The sequence below is a fragment of the Lonchura striata genome, chromosome 18, assembly GCF_050655825.1.
Source record: "Lonchura striata isolate lonStrDom1 chromosome 18, ASM5065582v1, whole genome shotgun sequence".
Classification (NCBI taxonomy): Eukaryota; Metazoa; Chordata; class Aves; order Passeriformes; family Estrildidae; genus Lonchura; species Lonchura striata.
Window position 1 is genome coordinate 8,278,325 of NC_140720.1, and position 17,565 is coordinate 8,295,889.

At 43.2% G+C, this 17,565-nt stretch overlaps 1 protein-coding gene across 6 annotated transcripts in view; it reads left to right on the forward strand.

Annotated features, from left to right (window-relative positions):
• Positions 1-17,565, forward strand: part of TMEM94 (transmembrane protein 94) — a 50,058-nt gene that overhangs the window by 21,538 nt on the left and 10,955 nt on the right. For 3 of the 6 annotated variants that reach the window (XM_085556866.1, XM_085556868.1, XM_021554377.4), the window contains 15 exons: positions 183-379; positions 983-1,134; positions 1,423-1,525; positions 1,827-1,913; positions 2,203-2,319; positions 6,001-6,057; positions 7,880-7,984; positions 8,579-8,743; positions 8,980-9,189; positions 9,351-9,666; positions 10,410-10,583; positions 13,794-13,896; positions 15,077-15,294; positions 16,472-16,653; positions 16,854-16,992. In XM_085556866.1, the coding sequence (XP_085412992.1) occupies positions 183-379; positions 983-1,134; positions 1,423-1,525; positions 1,827-1,913; positions 2,203-2,319; positions 6,001-6,057; positions 7,880-7,984; positions 8,579-8,743; positions 8,980-9,189; positions 9,351-9,666; positions 10,410-10,583; positions 13,794-13,896; positions 15,077-15,294; positions 16,472-16,653; positions 16,854-16,992 (2,325 nt within the window). The remainder of the gene's footprint in view (positions 1-182; positions 380-982; positions 1,135-1,422; positions 1,526-1,826; positions 1,914-2,202; positions 2,320-6,000; positions 6,058-7,879; positions 7,985-8,578; positions 8,744-8,979; positions 9,190-9,350; positions 9,667-10,409; positions 10,584-13,793; positions 13,897-15,076; positions 15,295-16,471; positions 16,654-16,853; positions 16,993-17,565) is intronic. The other 3 variants (XM_085556869.1, XM_085556867.1, XM_021554384.4) reach the window with 2 other exon arrangements.

Consider the following 17,565-nt stretch of genomic DNA (forward strand, 5'->3'; position numbering starts at 1 on the left):
TAAATGACTGTTTAGCTGTTAATACTGAGTGGAGAGAGAAGGGAAAAGCCATCAAGGAGGAAGAGAGAGATGATAAAAGATCATGGGAATGGGCTGAGCTTAGCATTAGGGGACTTACAACTGCTACAGGATGTAAATCCAGAATTGCTACCACTTCAATCTTTCATACTTTGTGCTTTCAGATACACTTGGCAAAGAGGTGAAATGGCCAGACTCCATGTACCCTGACCTTCACATGCCTTATGCCCCATCCTGGTCCCTTCACTGGGCCTACAGGGATGGGCATCTTGTCAACCTGCCCGTGAGCCTCTTGGTAGAAGGAGATGTTGTGGCTTTGAGGCCAGGCCAGGAATCATTTGCTTCTCTGAGAGGGATTAAGGTAACTTGCTTGTCTAATTTCCCTGGCCTGTAACATTTTTTTTTTCTTGCTAATAGTCTAATTCCCAGAGTACAAATTATTGGAGTGTCTGGTTTCTTCTGACCTTGAAAATAGCTTGAAATTCCAGTTCAGTCAAGGACAGGGCATAGTTAGCTAGGCTGCATCTTCTCCATGAACTCCCAAACCCACTGGACAGGAGACACTAATGTTATACAAAAGCATCCTCCTCTCTCAGGTCAAGGGGAAAATGTAATGTGCTGCTAAATATAAGTGGAGTATTATCCAGTAGGATAATATGACATACAAACCTCGTCCTTTATCCTGTTTTATATGTGCAGAAATAAAGTTTGTCTGCTTTGACCTTCTTCTTACTACTGATTTATTATAAAAGAAGGCAATAAAAAATACCTGGTGTAGAAGTTAATTAACTACTCACAAGATCTATAGAAAGATTTTACTGCTTGAAGAAGGTTGGAAAAAGTTTAAAGCTTGAAATTTACCTCTGGTGGTTAAAATTTTAAGTTTCACTCCAAATGCCAATTTGCATTAAATAACCAGATGTGCTTGAATAGAAGCCTTTGGACTCTCTGACCTTTCTTCTAGGATGATGAGCACATAGTTCTGGAGCCTGGAGATCTATTTCCACCCTTCTCACCCCCTCCCTCCCCAAGGGGAGAAGTGAAGAAGGGACCTCAGAATCCTCAGATCTATCGTCTCTTCCGTGTGTTGAAGACCCCAATAATTGATAATGTCAGGTGGGTTAAATGCAGGGCACAGTGCCTACCCAGCTGTCTGTGTCCTTGTTGCTGCCTTCCTGCTAAGCAGGTGAGGAGACCTGAGAAATTTGCTTGGCAATACTGCAAATTTACCCTGGCAAGTGCCACACACTTATTGTAGATGTTGGCTTCTCTTTCGACAGCCCTCCCTCATAGCAGAGGCTGAGCACAGTGTTCTAATTAGGTCTGCTAGGAAGTTTATGTCCAAGGAAAGTGAAGGGTTAGGGTCTTGGTTGCTGAAATTTCCAGCTGTTTTCTGTTTTTTAGGTGGTGCCTGGAAATGGCTCTGTCACGGCCTGTGACAGCCCTGGATAATGAGAGGTTCACTGTACAGTCAGTGATGCTGAAATACGCTGTCCCTATCGTGCTGGTAAGTCTCATTCCAAGCCTTTGTCCTTGAGAATAGCCATGTTTTGTCAGTAAATCTGAAGAACTGCAGCCATCAACAGGAAGTTGTGGCCAGGCTCACTCATGCAGCTGACTCTGTGTGTACCTTCAGCAGTTCAGAGATGCTGAGCCACATAACCATGAGAGTGGAGGGAGGAACTGCAGCAGCAGATCAAAAATATATTTTTCATACTTTCCCCAGGGCTGAGAACGTTACAAGGCACTGAAAACACCTTCCCTGCAAGTGCCAGTAGTTAGGTGACAGTGTCATCTCTGAATTGCAGGCTGGATTCCTGATTACAAATGCTGTGCGCTTCATTTTCCAAGCTCCTGGAATTGCTTCCTGGCAGTACACTCTTCTTCAGCTGCAGGTAAAGGAGAGACAACCTATCAAAGGCAGTACAAATGTTTTTGCCTTAAACTCATTGGTGTTTACACCAAATTCGTCAGGAAAATCAGTTGCAAGTTGGTGTGATTGATTCATGGTGTCCTTCATTAAATCCCCCTAAGGCGTGCACTGTTTGGCACTGCTTCTGTCCCCTTCCTTCTTGCCCTGGCCTTTTATCCCTATCTTCTCAGTGTGGTGGAGAAGGTGTCATGTGAGAGGTTCTGACTTCTTGTTGTCCGTGCTTGTTGTGGATCACAGGTTGTTTTTTTCAGGTGAATGGTGTCTTACCCATCCTTCCATTGCTCTTTCCTGTCCTGTGGATTCTTGCTACAGCCTTTGGAGAAGCCAGAGTGTTGGCTCAGATGAGCAAGGCCTCCTCCACCTCACTGGTAGGTTTCTCTCCACCTGAAACCCTTGCAGAGACAAGGGCAGGAGATGAAAAGGCTCTGTGAAATGAGAATTCAGCAGATGTGTCCACACAACCGTAAAACCTTGGATCTTTGGTTGTCCCAGCTGTTCTCCACTCTCCCTGGAGTACAATATTACTTCTTGAACAGATGCTTTAAATTTTTCAACCTCTCTACAGATATCCCAAGGTGATAGGAAGCTCTGGTGATGCCGTAAAACTCGTCAGGGCGTGTGTTTTCTGTCAGCAGAGTTTGTCAGAGGGGTCAACATGGAAATAAATGCTCGGGGGTGGCTGTAACTGGGCGATGTGTAGCCACTGAGAAGGAATGAGGTACATCATATCCTCTGCAACGCCCTGTGGGCTGAACAATCCTTTCCTGAGGCTCTGGGGCGTTCTTTGCAGGCGTGGCCTTTGAGTAGGTCAGGGAGGAAGAGCAGTTTCTGGTGGTTGTTCTGGTTTGGGGCGTGGAGTTTGGTGGTTGGGTGGGATATGGTCCTGAATTGGATGTGCTGTTGTGTGTCTCTTCTTTTGTCCTGGTGGCAGTGCTGGTGAGGTGCACTGAGCTATGTTTGTCTTCTGTTCTGATTTCTCTTACTTGGATGGAATTTCTCCTTCTTGTCCTTCCTTGGCTTCTGTGGCCCTGGGTCTGTGTTTACTATTCTTTTCTCTCTAGTTGAACATGACTAAGCTGCCCATGTCCTGGGAGGAAGGTCACATTACATCCCTTAGTAGCATTTGCACCTCTAGATTCTCTTCTCAGTGTTTTCACCACTTTACCTTTCCTACCCATGCTCAGCTTCACTTGGTTTGTACTTTTGAAAACTCCCTCTTTCCCATCACAATTTGCAGTTCAGCTGGAATGAGCCAGAGCTCCTTGGCTTCCTTACTTCATCATTCTCAACATTCCCATTTGCCCTGTCACTCATACTTGCACATTCCTTTTTTTCCTTTCCTGTCTTCTCCTTTTTCTTGTCCAGACAACTCTGTCTGTCCAGCCAGCTCTTTCTGTGGCATCTCAGACATGATCCTCCATCCTTGCTGCTGCAGAACAGCTGCTGTGATGTGCCTTGGTCACATTCCCCCTGACCAGGGCAGTCACTTGGCCTCCCTGTTTCCCTCCTTCCTTCTCTCTTCTCTGTTCAAAATGTAGCAGGTAAGACTCTTCTCCTCTCCAATCACTTGGCCTACTTGGTGGCAACTTGGCCACTTCTCCACCTTCTTCCCCTTCCTACCAAGTTCAAGCTGTTTGAGTCCCAATTTTTCAAGGCCAGAGGTGACCTTTGTGACTGGTGGAAAGGACACAAACCAATGCCCCCCTAAACAAGCCCCAGGTTTCATTACTACAGTTGGACTGCAGCAACATTCCTTTTAGAAAGGAATTTGCTGTTGCTTTGAAAACTTTTGTAGTGCCTTTGATAGGTTGTCTCAGTAATTATTTACCTTCACTGCTAAAAATGGACATTCTGTGTTAGTGGGAATTTCTGCAGTATCCGATTTCCAGTCCTTGGAAAATTTACATCTTTTGTCTCCTAGATTTAGGAGCAAAGAGCACGTCAATCAAAATTCTGGTCTGTTGTAACTGCTCATATTCCTTTTTACCATCTCTAGTTAAGTAAACATTTCAAACACCTTGAGGCACTATAAGCATATTTTCCAAACCTCTGATCTTTCTCTTGGCATTCCTTTTAGCTTTCTCCACTGTTTCAAGATCACTGTAGGGTTATGAATCTCAAACCCCATAAAATATTCCAGTAATAGCTTTTGATAAATTTCAGAATAATTTGGACTTTCTGCTCTGTGTTCCCTTGTTTGTACAACAAAGGATCCCATTAGATCTTTCAGCCACTCCTTTAAAAGGCCAAGCTTTGTTCAGCTGCAGTTACTGCTTTCTGAGAATCCTCATCCTGTAAATCCAACCTCCATTTTTGCACCTAAATACACAGCCTTAGTTTTGTGCCCATTTTTGCATCCTGCCCAAGCAATCCATATTGTTCTGTGACAGTGGTCTGTCCTCTTTACGTTGCAGGCCTAAACTTTGTATCCTTTACAGTCTCTATCAGTAATATGTTGTTTTTAATTTTCTCTCAGGTTATTAACAAAGTACCCAGATTTGTCCCTGCTTGAGCTAGTAACACATTATTGCAAATAATTTCTGTTTCTCTTCCATTTAGAGATTGTCTATTTCTAATATATCTAACATGAGTCCTATTACCTTGATATTTTAGTTAGAAAACTAGTCAAGCATTTAGAATCAAGTCAAATTATCAAATGGTCTATGTCAAAAGCAGTACTTTTATCAGATAAATCTGTACTTTTGTCAAAACAGATATCACAATAGTTTGAGGGGATTTGCTGCTCATATAGTTGTGGTGTTTGGCACTGATTTTATTATTTCACTTCTTTTATTAGTCTCATATTAGCTGCTCTTTTATTCTGTTTGAAATTAAAGTCTGTCTGGGGTCCTGTGGTAACTTGGATGGTTCTCCTTCCCTTTTTGGGCATTGGCACCACTTCCATTGAACTGGGACTTAATCCATAGTTCAAGCCTTGTGCAAAATCAGCAGTAACAGTCATTGTCCAGACCTGCTAATTTAAACATATTTACTTTCTGAAGCTGGTGTTGGAATGGAAAATATTTCATAGTTATCATATGGTATGATTGTATCACTGCATAAGGAATAGCAATATTTATTTAACACGTCTGCCTTGCCTACAATGTCATTTGCAATTTCACTGTCTTTAACAAGCAGTGGTCTGGTTTTAATTACCAACTGGTATACTTTCCCTTATTTTTTATGTTAATTCTTACTACTATTTTCCTTTCACTCAAAACTGGTTTCTTATTTTTACTATGGGATTGTTACTTTTAAAAATTGTAACAAAATATTCTTAAACAGTTCCTAGTTATCCTTCATAGTTCTCAGTTTAAATTATTTCTGACATATTTCTCTTGGCTTGTTTTGGCTTTGTTAAACTGATCCTTTTTCAAGTGCCAGATATCTGCATTATTATTTGGGCTATAGTTTCATATACATATAAATGTAATTGCCATGTTCACTTATGGTTATGAATAGACTTAAATTTAAACTTTTTTAAAATTACATCTAGTGTGGAATACCTTTGTGCTGGATGCAAAATTTCTGAGTTAGTGAATTTCTCAGGGTAATTCCAAGAGTGCCGTGGTGGTGCCCTGCTATAATTTCTTTTCATTTCTTCTCCACATCCCATTCATATCACCTCACTCCTCTGTGTCCATTGTGTTCCAGGCATCTGCTTTTCCAACCGGTCTTCCTGTAACTGACCCATATAAGTTAAAATCAGATCACTCAATCCTGGCTCTTTCTAGCTAAAAATAACCACCCAGAAAGATCCTCCTCTGGGTCTAATTGCTATTATTTTCTCTGTAGACATTTAGGTAATGACTGTGTTCCTCTGTGATGTACAACACTAAGCACTTTGCCTGTGCTTCACAAGTAGATAAAAACAGAGTCCATTAAAGACGTAATTGCTTTGATGAATTATTGGTCTGCCTTGGTACAGTGATTCCCACAGAGCAGGACTCCTGCTTTCTGCTCCCTGAAGGCACATCCTGTGGGAAGGATGTTCCTCATGGCACATTTCTGAGCACAATTATAGTAACTGGTCTCTTCTCTTGCTGCAGCTTGCTAAGTTTTCAGAGGACACTCTCAGCAGCTACACAGAGATGGTATCTTCTCAGGTACTATTATTATGAATTGTTTTCCTCCATCTTCATTGCAGAACTTCATGATATCCTTTCCCTTCCTCTCTGATCTCCTGCTTGTTGCTAGACCCTTTTTACTTGTGTCAGTTGTCCATTGTCACTCATGTGTTGCTTTAATTTGATGTGCATGCAGGTTGCATGTCTTTCCCCTCCACCTCTCCATGTAAATACTGCTGTTCTGACTAGAGTTTGAGGTGACCTCAATACTCAGTCCAGTTGGGCTTTTCTGAATATTGTAAATGGTTTGAAATCAACATTTTCTGTCCTGGAGACAGAAAATTTTCAAGTCCTGTTCTACAAGACTAGAAGTAAAATGAACTTTGTATGGTGTGTGTCTGAAAGAAGTATTTTACTTGTACCAGAAAAAACTTTGTTCAAGCCAAAATGAAAACCCAGAGGGAATGGTGGTCAGCACCCAGACCAACTGCAGAAGGACCATGGGATGTTCAGGCTTTTTAAAAGGCTGATCCTGCTCTACAGACTTCTTATCAGGCTTAAGCACATTACTGGTGCTTCCAAAGCTGGGGCAATGGAACATTCAGGAGCCCTTTTTCTAGGGAATGAACTACTCTGGCCACTGTATAAATTGCATTATCCAGGTTAAACAGGTGGGTAGAGGAAAGACCCTTCTCTGTCTATCTGGTGTTAACCTTCCTCTTTCTGTAAGGAGGCAGATGGACTCCAGGAGTTATTAAAAATCCCTTGATGTGATAAGAATCAATTCCTGTCTCCTTGCTCCCAGACACTCAGAGAATTGCACACTTGTGTTTCTTTTGCTGGATATTTTGGTGCCTTTCTGTGCCAGTTCATCATATAGCTGAGATGTTTTTCAGATATTAAATGGCAGTGATTTTAGATGACCTTGTTGAGGAGATCTGTTTCTTAACTTTTGTAACATTTTTGCTTAGAAGAAACTGGTTTAAATAAGAACTTTTTTTTTTTTCTTGGTGATAGCTCTGTATTGTTTTTCATTTGAGCTTACTGCTGTACTAACCAATAGGATCAAGGGAGCATAATTTGAGGAACTTTGGGTGAAGTGCTCTGCAGTCACAGTATTCCAGAATGTCAGCTAAAAAAACAGTAAAATAACACAGTAATTCAATCATGGTTTTGCTGGCTTTAGGACTGCCAGAGGAAAACACACACCTCTGGTGCTTGGATTGATTGCTGCCATCCAGACTCCCTCTGAAACATGTCTGTGTAGAAAATGAAGGGTTCCAACTGGACATCCTAATTTTGCAAAATATCCCCTTCTCTCTGCTCCATTAAAATTCTTTAGCAAAAATGGAGTAGTCAGGGCACTTTGACTTTGTTTCTGATGCTATCATTGCCTCAGTAAGTAACCTTGAACAAGTCGCCTCACCACAGGGACCCCGTTCTTTACCTGATTTGCAGCATGGTGGTGGGAACTGAAAGGCCTCAAACTCCACAATCCAAGGGGCTGAGTTACTTCAGGATAAAAACACCAAGAGGTGACAACTAATTCACTCAAAATGAACTCACTTCAGAATTCATTTCCATGGTTTTGGATAGACAAGAGGTAGTTTCAGTAAATTCTCAATTCAACAATCAGACTGACTGTTAGCAATCAGTAGAAAGGGGAATAAATGCTTTTCCCTGGAGAACACCAGCACTGTATCAGGTAACAGGTTCCCACAGAGACTGATGTTTATCTTACAGTATATCCCTGTGTTGAAAGTGAAAGCAGGTAATGTCATACTCCCTTTTTTCCTTCTCTCCCTTCATCTTCCACTGAGTGAGTCTCTAACTGGCTGATGTCCTCTGCTTCCCTCCTCAGGAAATGATACGCTGTATCTGGAGCCACTTCCTCTGTGTTTTAAAAGGCAAATCCCCAACTCTGAGCTTCACTTCCAGCTTGCTCCACAGTCTGGGATCTGTCACTGTGAGTATTGCTGGGTTGTCAGAAAGAGGAGCCCTTTGAGGATGCTTCATTTGCATCATTCATGTTATCCTTCCCTGAGCACAAACTGCAATCAGTTCACTGTGCTGGAATTAGAAACCCTTCAGGCACCTGTCTCTGTAGAAGAGTTTATAACTGTCTTGTCATGTCCAAGCACATTTACAGGCTAAAACAATGGTTTGAGGTACTCTGTGACATCTGACAGGATGTCTGTATCTTCCAGCTCTGGTTCTGGTTAAATTATCCTCTTTATTCCTGTGCAAGAACCAGCTGTTTTGGGTTCTAGGTAGTGAAATAGGTTGAATAGTTGCTTCCTTCCTTTGGTCTTCATGCTTAGTTTTGTAATATGCTGAAGTGAAATTGGTGTTAAACAATCCATCAATCTTATTAGAGTAAGGAATTATTTGATTTCTTGGAGAGTTATTAGGTGCAGTTTTTTAAGAGAAAAAGTTGATAAAGGAGAGACTTGTCTATCCTCCCATGTGTTTATTAATGTCATGATATTTACAACTATGCATGAACACAGATGTTTTCACTAAGATTTTTCTTTCCTGGGGGTGTTGTGGGATGTTCTAGGTGCTCTGCTGTGTAGACAAGCAGGGGATTCTTTCCTGGCCAAACCCCAGTCCAGAGACTGTTCTGTTCTTCAGTGGGAAGGTGGAACCACCTCATGACAGCCACGAAGACCTGACTGATGAGCTTTCCACACGGTCCTTCTGCCATCCTGAGATGGAAGATGAGGTGAGTGATCCTTGGTCCATAATTTAATGTGTTGGCTGCAATCATAGTTTGACTGACACACAATGTGATATTATAGAGGGGCTTTGTAGAGAAGTCCTGTGCCATAATTCTTTGCTTAAAGATGAAGAAGCAAGCTAAGATCCTTTTCTACAGGAGTCCTGAAGCAGCAGGTGAATCAGCAGTGCCTTGTGTTCAACTGCTGAATCACCACCCTTTGCTCTCTTGGTCTCCCACAGCCCCATGAAAGAGATGCTTTGCTCTCTGGCCCCCTGGCAGACACAGTGCACATGGCCAATGAACAGGAGAGGAACAACTGGTCTGGTGATGCTCCAAAGGCTCCTGAGGCCTCTGCCCACCGAAAGCCAAACAGCAGAAGCAAACATCCCTCTGGATCCAATGTGAGCTTTAGCAAGGACACAGAGGGTGGAGAGGAGGAACATACTCAGGTAAGACTTACTGGAGAGGCACACAAGTAGGCTTTTGTGGAGCCATAACACAAACTCAAACCCATAGAGTCCCCACTGTTGGGGAATTTAATCCCTGCAAGATTCTAGGCTCAAGCTATATTCACTGTAGCAAACTACAGTTTCTCTGCCTGTTGGACCAGGTTGTTGGGGACAGCGAAGTGTTGGCTTGTGAGGCTGAAGACTTTGTGTGTGACTACCACCTGGAGATGCTCAGCCTGTCCCAAGACCAGCAGAACCCCTCCTGCATCCAGTTTGATGACTCCAACTGGCACATGCACCTGAATTCCCTCAAGCCTCTGGGCCTGAACGTGCTGCTCAACCTGTGCAACGCCGGCGTGACTGAGCGGCTGTGCCGCTTCTCCGACCACCTCTGCAACATCGCCCTGCAGGAGACTCACAATGCTGTGCTGCCTGTCCATGTGCCCTGGGGCCTCTGTGAGCTTGCCAGGCTGATAGGTGAGGAGGAACTGGATGAACAGACATGAAGAAATCAGAGCTGTCAATAGACACTTAATTCTTAGAGAGCATGAGAATATTTCCCCAGTCCTGTTTGCTGAGGAGGTGGAAATACAGAGCTGACTCTGTTGTTGCTTGGTTGCCAAAAGAGTTTATTAAAGAGATGGCTTTTGGCAAGTTCTGACATTGTCAGTGCTATCCAAGGAACAAATGTTATCAAGGATAGTGCCAGCCAACCCTGACTAGGCTTCATATTCTCCTGATGTGAGTCTGCTGGTCTCATCAGGAGACAAAGAATACCTGCTGATGAACAGATATCTAGCCTATCTTTACAGCAGGGCTTTACAGGGAGTTTGGGGATGAATTATGTACCTCTGCTCATTTTACAGTTGGGAAAATGGAGGCATAGGGGCAGTAAGAGGTTAGAGGTAACATTAGGATTAAAAACTGGAAACTTGAACTCACTTCTGTGCCTGTCCTGTGATGTCACAATTACTCTCATCAGTAAACAAGAGCATATGAACACTGTAATTACTAATCTTTGGATTACTACACTTTTGATTATTTTTATCCTAGATCTTGAGCCATATTTACATAGATGAATAGTGAGCACAGCTCACCTACCAGTTGCTGGGGAGGTGTCAGAATGATCACAGGCAAAGTGGGTGGCACAGCATCAGAAGGGATCTTTCTTTTGCATTGATTAGAGTCTGATTTTCCTCCTCCTTGTATTCATCTTTCAGGTTTCACACCAGGTGCTAAAGATCTTTTCAAGCAGGAGAACTATTTGGCTTTGTACCGCTTGCCAAGTGATGAGATGGTGAAGGAAACCATCCTGGGGAAGCTTTCATCCATCACCAAGAGGAGACCCCCCCTGAGCCACATGATTAATCTGTTTGTGAAGGACACCACTACCAGTAAGGCTGCCTCTTTCTCTGGGCACCCACTTGGCACAGGGGGAGATTTCCTCAGAGAGCCCAGAAAATGTCAGGCTGGAAGAGCCTGGAGTCCCTGTGGAGTGATGCCCCTGTTCTGCCCATGGCCAGTGCAGATATGATTAACAAACCTCAGTGACCATCTGTGGTATTCTGAGGGGGGGAATTCTTCCCAGCCTTGATTCACTCCAGGATCAAAATAATTAGAAAAAAATATTTTAGATAGCACATAGTAAACCTGTTTTCTGTGAAGAAATGTCGGTGCAGAGTATGGTATGGGTTTATTGAGTTTTTAATAGGCTTCATGATGGTAGTGAAACTCATACTGCACAGGGCTGAATGTCACTCTGGGTTTTAGTTAATAATGCTCATCCTTCTGATAAATCCTAAACCAATATCTTTGTGAGATGTCTAGTGTATTACATTACACACTCCTATATTGCATACTAATAAGAAATCACAAAACTCCCATGCAAACTCACAGTGACCATGAATATAAACCTGAAGTCAAGCAGATTTCTCCACTCTTTCTATGCCTTCCTTCTCTCATAGGAATGGGCTAGGATGAAAAGGATGTACAGCTGGCTGAGGTCTTAAAGCACCTCAGAAAGATTTAACAGCTTGCCTGTCAGAGCTCTTAGTCTCTCTGTAATTCCTTAAATTGACTGAACTTGGCTTTCTAGAGCTGACATATGTTCAATATTGAATCTGAAATATGATCATTTTGCTGGCCAGAGTTTTGCCAGGTTAAATTGTCTTTTCTCACCCACTTCTTAAATTTTTGTCTGTATCTGGGGAGGAGCTTTTTCATGTGTTCTGATTGCTACTATCTTGCCTTTGTAAGTAGAAATTGTTTTGATGCTGAGATTTTTAGTGTAGAGAAAAAACCTTTAATGTTGCCTCATTTCAACTCCTTATCCTCAATTTTAAACGGTTTATGTTAGAGCCTGGAGCTCAGACAAATAGGTGTGACCTGGATTATACTGTCTAGAGTAAATTCTAAGAGGAATTTTGCCAGTTGGGTTTGGTTAACCATTGGAACGCCTTTCACACAATAGTCCTGTCCCTTGAAATTTCCTAAAATACTGCCATTTCAGAACCAGAAATACTGGATTGTTCAGATAACATTGGGTGAAGTCAAATGGCTCTGTTTATGCAGAAGTCAGACCAGATGATCATAACTTACCTCTCTCCACACATTATTTGTGGATAAATCTTGGAATCCACCCACTTCCATGACATGCTGCAGTCAAAGCAAGATACATAAATTCTACAGCTGTAGCAGAAATAGGAGGCAGCTTTTCTGTATGTTCCTTTACTGTTCTATTGAAATATGTGTCTCACCATCTGGCAGTGTTCATCCCAGATCCATAGTAACCACATGGAAATGAGGTGCTCACGATGTCTTCCACTGAGGAAAATGGCTCGATACCATCTCTGTCTTCCTTTGCTGGAGCTGCCCTGCTCCATTCCTTTTGATCTGTTCATTGGCTCAGCTGGAGCAGTTTGATTCTTCCCAATGAGTCCCAGCAGCCGTGAATGGCTGGTCGTACCCCCTGCCCTATTCATTAGTTTTTTCCCCCCTTTTGCCAGAGAAATCCTGGCCTGAGAGTTCATGATTTGGGAAGGGAAAAGGCTGAGCTCATTTTACTGGCAAGGACAGCTCAGTGAACTCCTTGCAGTTTATACTGTCTGCAGTCACTGCCACTTTCCTCTTAGCAGGGCTGTGGTGTGGGATTCTGGTGGGAATTGATGGGAAATGGATTGCAGTTGCAGACAGGCATGAACGTGGGTACATCTGTGGTCATTGCAAGCTCTTGCTCTGTGTCCAGGACTTAGGTTTTGCATGGATAAACATCTCTTGTTCCCTCTTTCTGAGCAAGGACTATGTGACCTTAGGAGCAAGGTGGGAAGGATTAGGTGTTTATACAATAAAATTAACCAGAGCTCTGCACAAATGCTCTTTTGTGTCCCTGAGACAGGCTCCTTCTTTCATACACAGCTCTTATTCGTCTTGGAGGTTTGTTATGCTGATAAACTTGGCTTGTGATGACTATTTATAGCAAAAGCAGAGAGTTGCTATGATTTGGAAAATCCTCCGGTGTTCCTGAATGTCTCTGGCTGGTTTGTGTTGAGGGGATATTATTGGCACTGGGTTTCACCAGCCAGTGTGAGCATTAGCAGTCAGCAACAATGCCTGCAAGAAGCCTTTGGGCTCATTTTTCTTGGCAGTGGTTTTTTTTTTGGTGGATTTTTTTTTTTAAATTAGCTCAGCTTTGAAGCTACTGGGGGCAAAGTCACAGAGCAGCTGGAGGAGGGAAGGGAGACTCTACGTGCAGGAAATGTTAATGGGTTGATAAAAATGAGAGGGAGCAGGAGGTGTGGAGGGGAGACAGCCCCTTGTCCCTGAACTTGTGTCCCGTGCCTGAGACCTGCATCAGGGATGTCACACACCTCTGAGAAAAACTTTTTGACACCTCTGACTACAAGAGGGAATAAGAGATTTTGAGTCTGTATTAAAAACTAAAATAGGGGGAGAAAGAAAACCAGGACAAGCTGTGGTGTCCGTTGATTTTCAGTTCTTCCCTAAAGACAACATTTTTAGAGTCTCTTATATTGAACTTTTGACCCATCCTGATTTAGCACATTTTCAGGGTGAAAATGTGAAACAGGCTGTTATCTGGCAGGTCGCACTGTCAAATTATCCTCTGCTACTTGAATGAAAAGTGTTCAAGAATAGCTCTCACCCTTTAGTTCCACGTCTGGCCTAAAAATGAATGTACTTTGCAGCATAGGCAGACTTTGATCCCCGTGGGCTCATCACTACTGCTTGTACTTTCATGATGAGAGGCACAAAAGAATTTCTTTTCTACTCTGTGGGATGCAGAAGCAAGATAATATCCCACCTTTATAGGAGCAGGGTAAGGGAATAGGAAGGGACTACATGGCTCATATTTTATCACAGCCTTCTTTAAACCCACAATTACACAAAGTTGCAGGTGCATCATCGATCCTGAAAAATTTCTTGATGGAAACTGAAGACTTTCAGCAGAGGCAAAGGGGATATCTGGAATGCATCAAAGCATTTTGTGGGACCACTCAAATTTTAACAAATAAGGGAGCAGTTGGTGTGATATGCTCTTCCTGGGAGCTGTATATGTGATGCTGACTCATTGTTCTCCTACACTTCAGGCACTGAGCAGATGTTTTCTCATGGGACAGCTGACATCATCCTTGAGGCCTGCACTGACTTTTGGGATGGTACAGATATCTACCCCCTCTCTGGCTCTGACAGGTGGGCAGCTTTCCCATTTGGGGCATTCAGGAGCTGCAGATAAAATGTGGAGGGAACCTGGTCACTCTTAAAATTTTTTTTGTGATGCTTGTTAAGCTTTTTAAGGGCTTCAAGTAGGTTATGAACATGAGCCATCTCTGCTTGTAATTAATTGTTATCATAGCATGTAAGAGATTAGACAGCAACAAGCATTCAGTTGGACTGGAAGATCAGCCACTTCTTACTGTATCTGTTGGGATATTGTCCTCTTGTGAGTTGATTCTGAATGCACTGTGCAGTCAGACTGAATTGTAATCAGGTCATGCTGGTGGCAGAGAATTTTTTGTTGCTTTTCAAGAAAAATGTGTTGTCTTACATAAAATGCAAAATGATCAATTGTGCCTGAACCAGTCCACACAATGCATCACACTCTTGGAGTCCTGCTGCAGTATCTGACAATGTGTGCTGCATTTTCATCTACAGCTGAATTGCTGTTCCTCTTAGCACAGCAGACCAGTAATGTTTAGTTTCACTGCCTTTTCACATTGTTCCTATAAATCTGCTTATCCTCGAGTGTGGAGAAAACTGCCACTTATCATTTTTGGACTATTGATCATGTTACAAGCAAATTTAAAATCTGATGTATAGTCTAATTTGTTACCTTTGTGAATTCAGCTTAGAGAAGGAACTTTACCTTATTTCAGTGACTGAATATTGACTAAATACAGCTCCTGGGACCCAGACTCTGAAAGGGGATAAGAGAAAAGTCTGCTCCTGCAACTATCTCTGCCGTAGATCCTGTTGTCAGAGTTGTCCATTCCCTCTTTGGTGTTTATATCCCTACAGATAAATTATGTCAAATGAATTAAGCTTCTGCTGTCATGCGATGAACTTTCTTGGGGTCATCTGGCAGCCATATAGAGCATATTATATTAATAAGTGTATTTGAAGAGCTCTGTGTTCATACCCATCAATCTGATGAGCAAACAGAAACATTCACCACTGCTCCTGTTGGAATATGTGTTCTTGCTGCCCTGCAGTACCAGCAGCTTGGAGAATGCAGAAGCAGTAGGGAAAGGCTTCTTCAGACTTTCTAATCACTTTTTGTGGAAGATGTTTTTCCAAATACATCTAACTACAGCATTTCTGTATTGTCAGAAACTTTTGCTAACTTTGCCTGTTTTTTCCCTTTTCCACATAGGAAGAAGGTGCTGGATTTCTACCAGCGAGCCTGCCTGTCAGGGTACTGCTCTGCCTTTGCATACAAGCCGATGCACTGTGCCTTGTCCTCCCAGCTCAATGGCAAGTGCATCGAGCTGCTGCAGGTGCCGGGGCAGAGCGCGATCTTCACCTGCTGCGACCTCCCCGGGACCACTCCCATCAAACAGAGCAGCCGCAGGAACAGCTGGAGCTCAGATGGTATGTGAGCCTGCAACCAGGTCTGCTGCTGGCCCAGGGACTGGATCTGATCAGTCTAGAGCTGTAAGAGCATTGTTATTTGGAGTAGCAGATGGAAATTTGGAAGGATGAGTTTCTGAATTTTTGGAGGAAGTAATGATGTGGCAGCTGGTAGGGGTATTTCTAGTTAAGTTATTGAAGCTTACAGAGAAATTCTTCTCCCTGTGGGAAGTCTGTTTCTAAAGTAGGTTACAGTGAGTCAAGACTTCTGGGTATTTCAGTACTTGTTTTGCTATTTGTCTGATTTTATGGAAATCATATGTGATGGGATTTTCAAAGGATTGAAATATATAGTGCTATGCAACTACTATTCTTGATAGATTTTGTTGCTGTACTGAAGGAACTGATTCCCACTAGATGAACGTGACATGTATATGTCCTTCAGAAAGCAATGGAAACTGAGAAAGAAGGACATACCATTACATAAATCCAGGAGGCTCCTTTGGAAAACCAGTCTTAACTTCTTTCTGCCTTGGTCTCCCATTCTGTAAAATGTGACTAGTGGGGTTTCCAACAGCTAGGAACAGTTGTGACTGTTTTAGAAATACTTTGAGTCCCACCTGTGGCAAACCTTCAACTGTATGAAGTGTTGTATTATTTTGTTCTTCATGCTGCATCCAGCTCCCACTCATCATAGACTGATGTGGTGATGGTGAAGGAACCCTGTCAAAGAGCCTTTGCAGGCTTTTTGGAAGTGTTTGCAGGGAACATGATTCAGTTCCTTTGCATCAGCCCCTCGTGCTCTGATGCCACTGTGCCTCAGCTAGACTTACCATGTTGTTTAGGCACAGTAGGATGTGTTTTAAATGCATGCATCCTTGACCTTTTTACCAAAATTCCTTGTGACTGATCCCTGCCTTCTGTTTTATCTTTTTCCTTTTCACGCTTGCTGTTTCCCACTTGTGTTCTTGGTCTCCTACGTGGGCATGTCCTGAAACCACTTCTGTGACTGGATATGCTGGGACAAATGGATGTCTCTTCATCTTTCCTCCTGTGTTTGCGTTCCTGCACATTTTTGTGTCTGGATACCATGTCCTTGGGTGTCACCCTCGTGGCCTCCTCACCACGTGTCCTTTGTCTGATGCACACGTGGCCCCTCATATCTCAATGGGACTGCGTGTTGTTTGCATGCCTGAAGAAGGGATTGGGGAAGTGATGGAGAAGGAAGACTGTATCCAGGCTCTGAGTGGACAGATCTTCATGGGAATGGTCTCATCTCAGTATCAGGCCCGCCTTGACATTGTCCGCCTCATTGATGGATTGGTCAATGCCTGCATTCGTTTTGTCTACTTCTCCCTGGAAGATGAGCTCAAAAGCAAGGTAAGCTGTCTTTGCTGAACCCCCTGACCTTGCATGGCCCCTGGTTGTCTGACTGGAGAGTTTAGCTTCAGTGCAATCTAAGGTTAATCTGATTCAGCACACTAATGAGTCCAGAAGGTACCTGTGCTCCAGTATGGCATCAGTCTGCAGTGCTCTGGCCTGGGCAGCCACTCTAAAGCCCTTTGTCTGCTTACCCACAGGTGTTTGCTGAGAAAATGGGTCTAGAGACTGGCTGGAATTGCCACATATCCTTAACACCCAATGGTGATGTGCCTGGCTCAGAGATCCCCCCATCCAGCCCCAGCCATGCTGGCTCCCTGCACGATGACCTCCATCAGGGTGAGAACTGTGCCTTGGCCACTCTGGATGCCATGTGTTTCCTGGGTGGTTCTTTTAAACCCATTCATAGGTTCCTGTGTCCAAATCAGACACTTGATCTGTCAGAGCTTTGAGCACAAAACTCAGGATGGGCCTGGGGTGCATAAGTGACATCACTTTACATTTATAGCCTTTCTAGCCAGCCAGTATCAAGTTTTTGGAAACAGACATCCTTCTGTGCATCAACTGCCATGAATTTATGTGCTCATGAGTGCTTCTGGTTTTTGTTGGGGCCCTGGTCAAGCCACTGAAGATCCCTTGCCTGTGCATTACTCTTTGTTTTCTTACTTCAGCTGGGATTTCTTTATTCTCTTTCCCTAGAAGGACAGCAGAACAGATAAAGTATCATGTCTCAAAAGAGCAGAGACTAGGCTTACATATCTACCTCTGAACAGATTAGTCATCTAAAAATACTGCATTTTATATGACTGAGTGGGAGATCTGAGTGTTGCTAGCCCAGAAAATCAGGCTTCACGTTTCCTGGCTTCTGCAGCGCCACGTGCATGTCCCACATGGGTGGCACAGGGGTGGCAG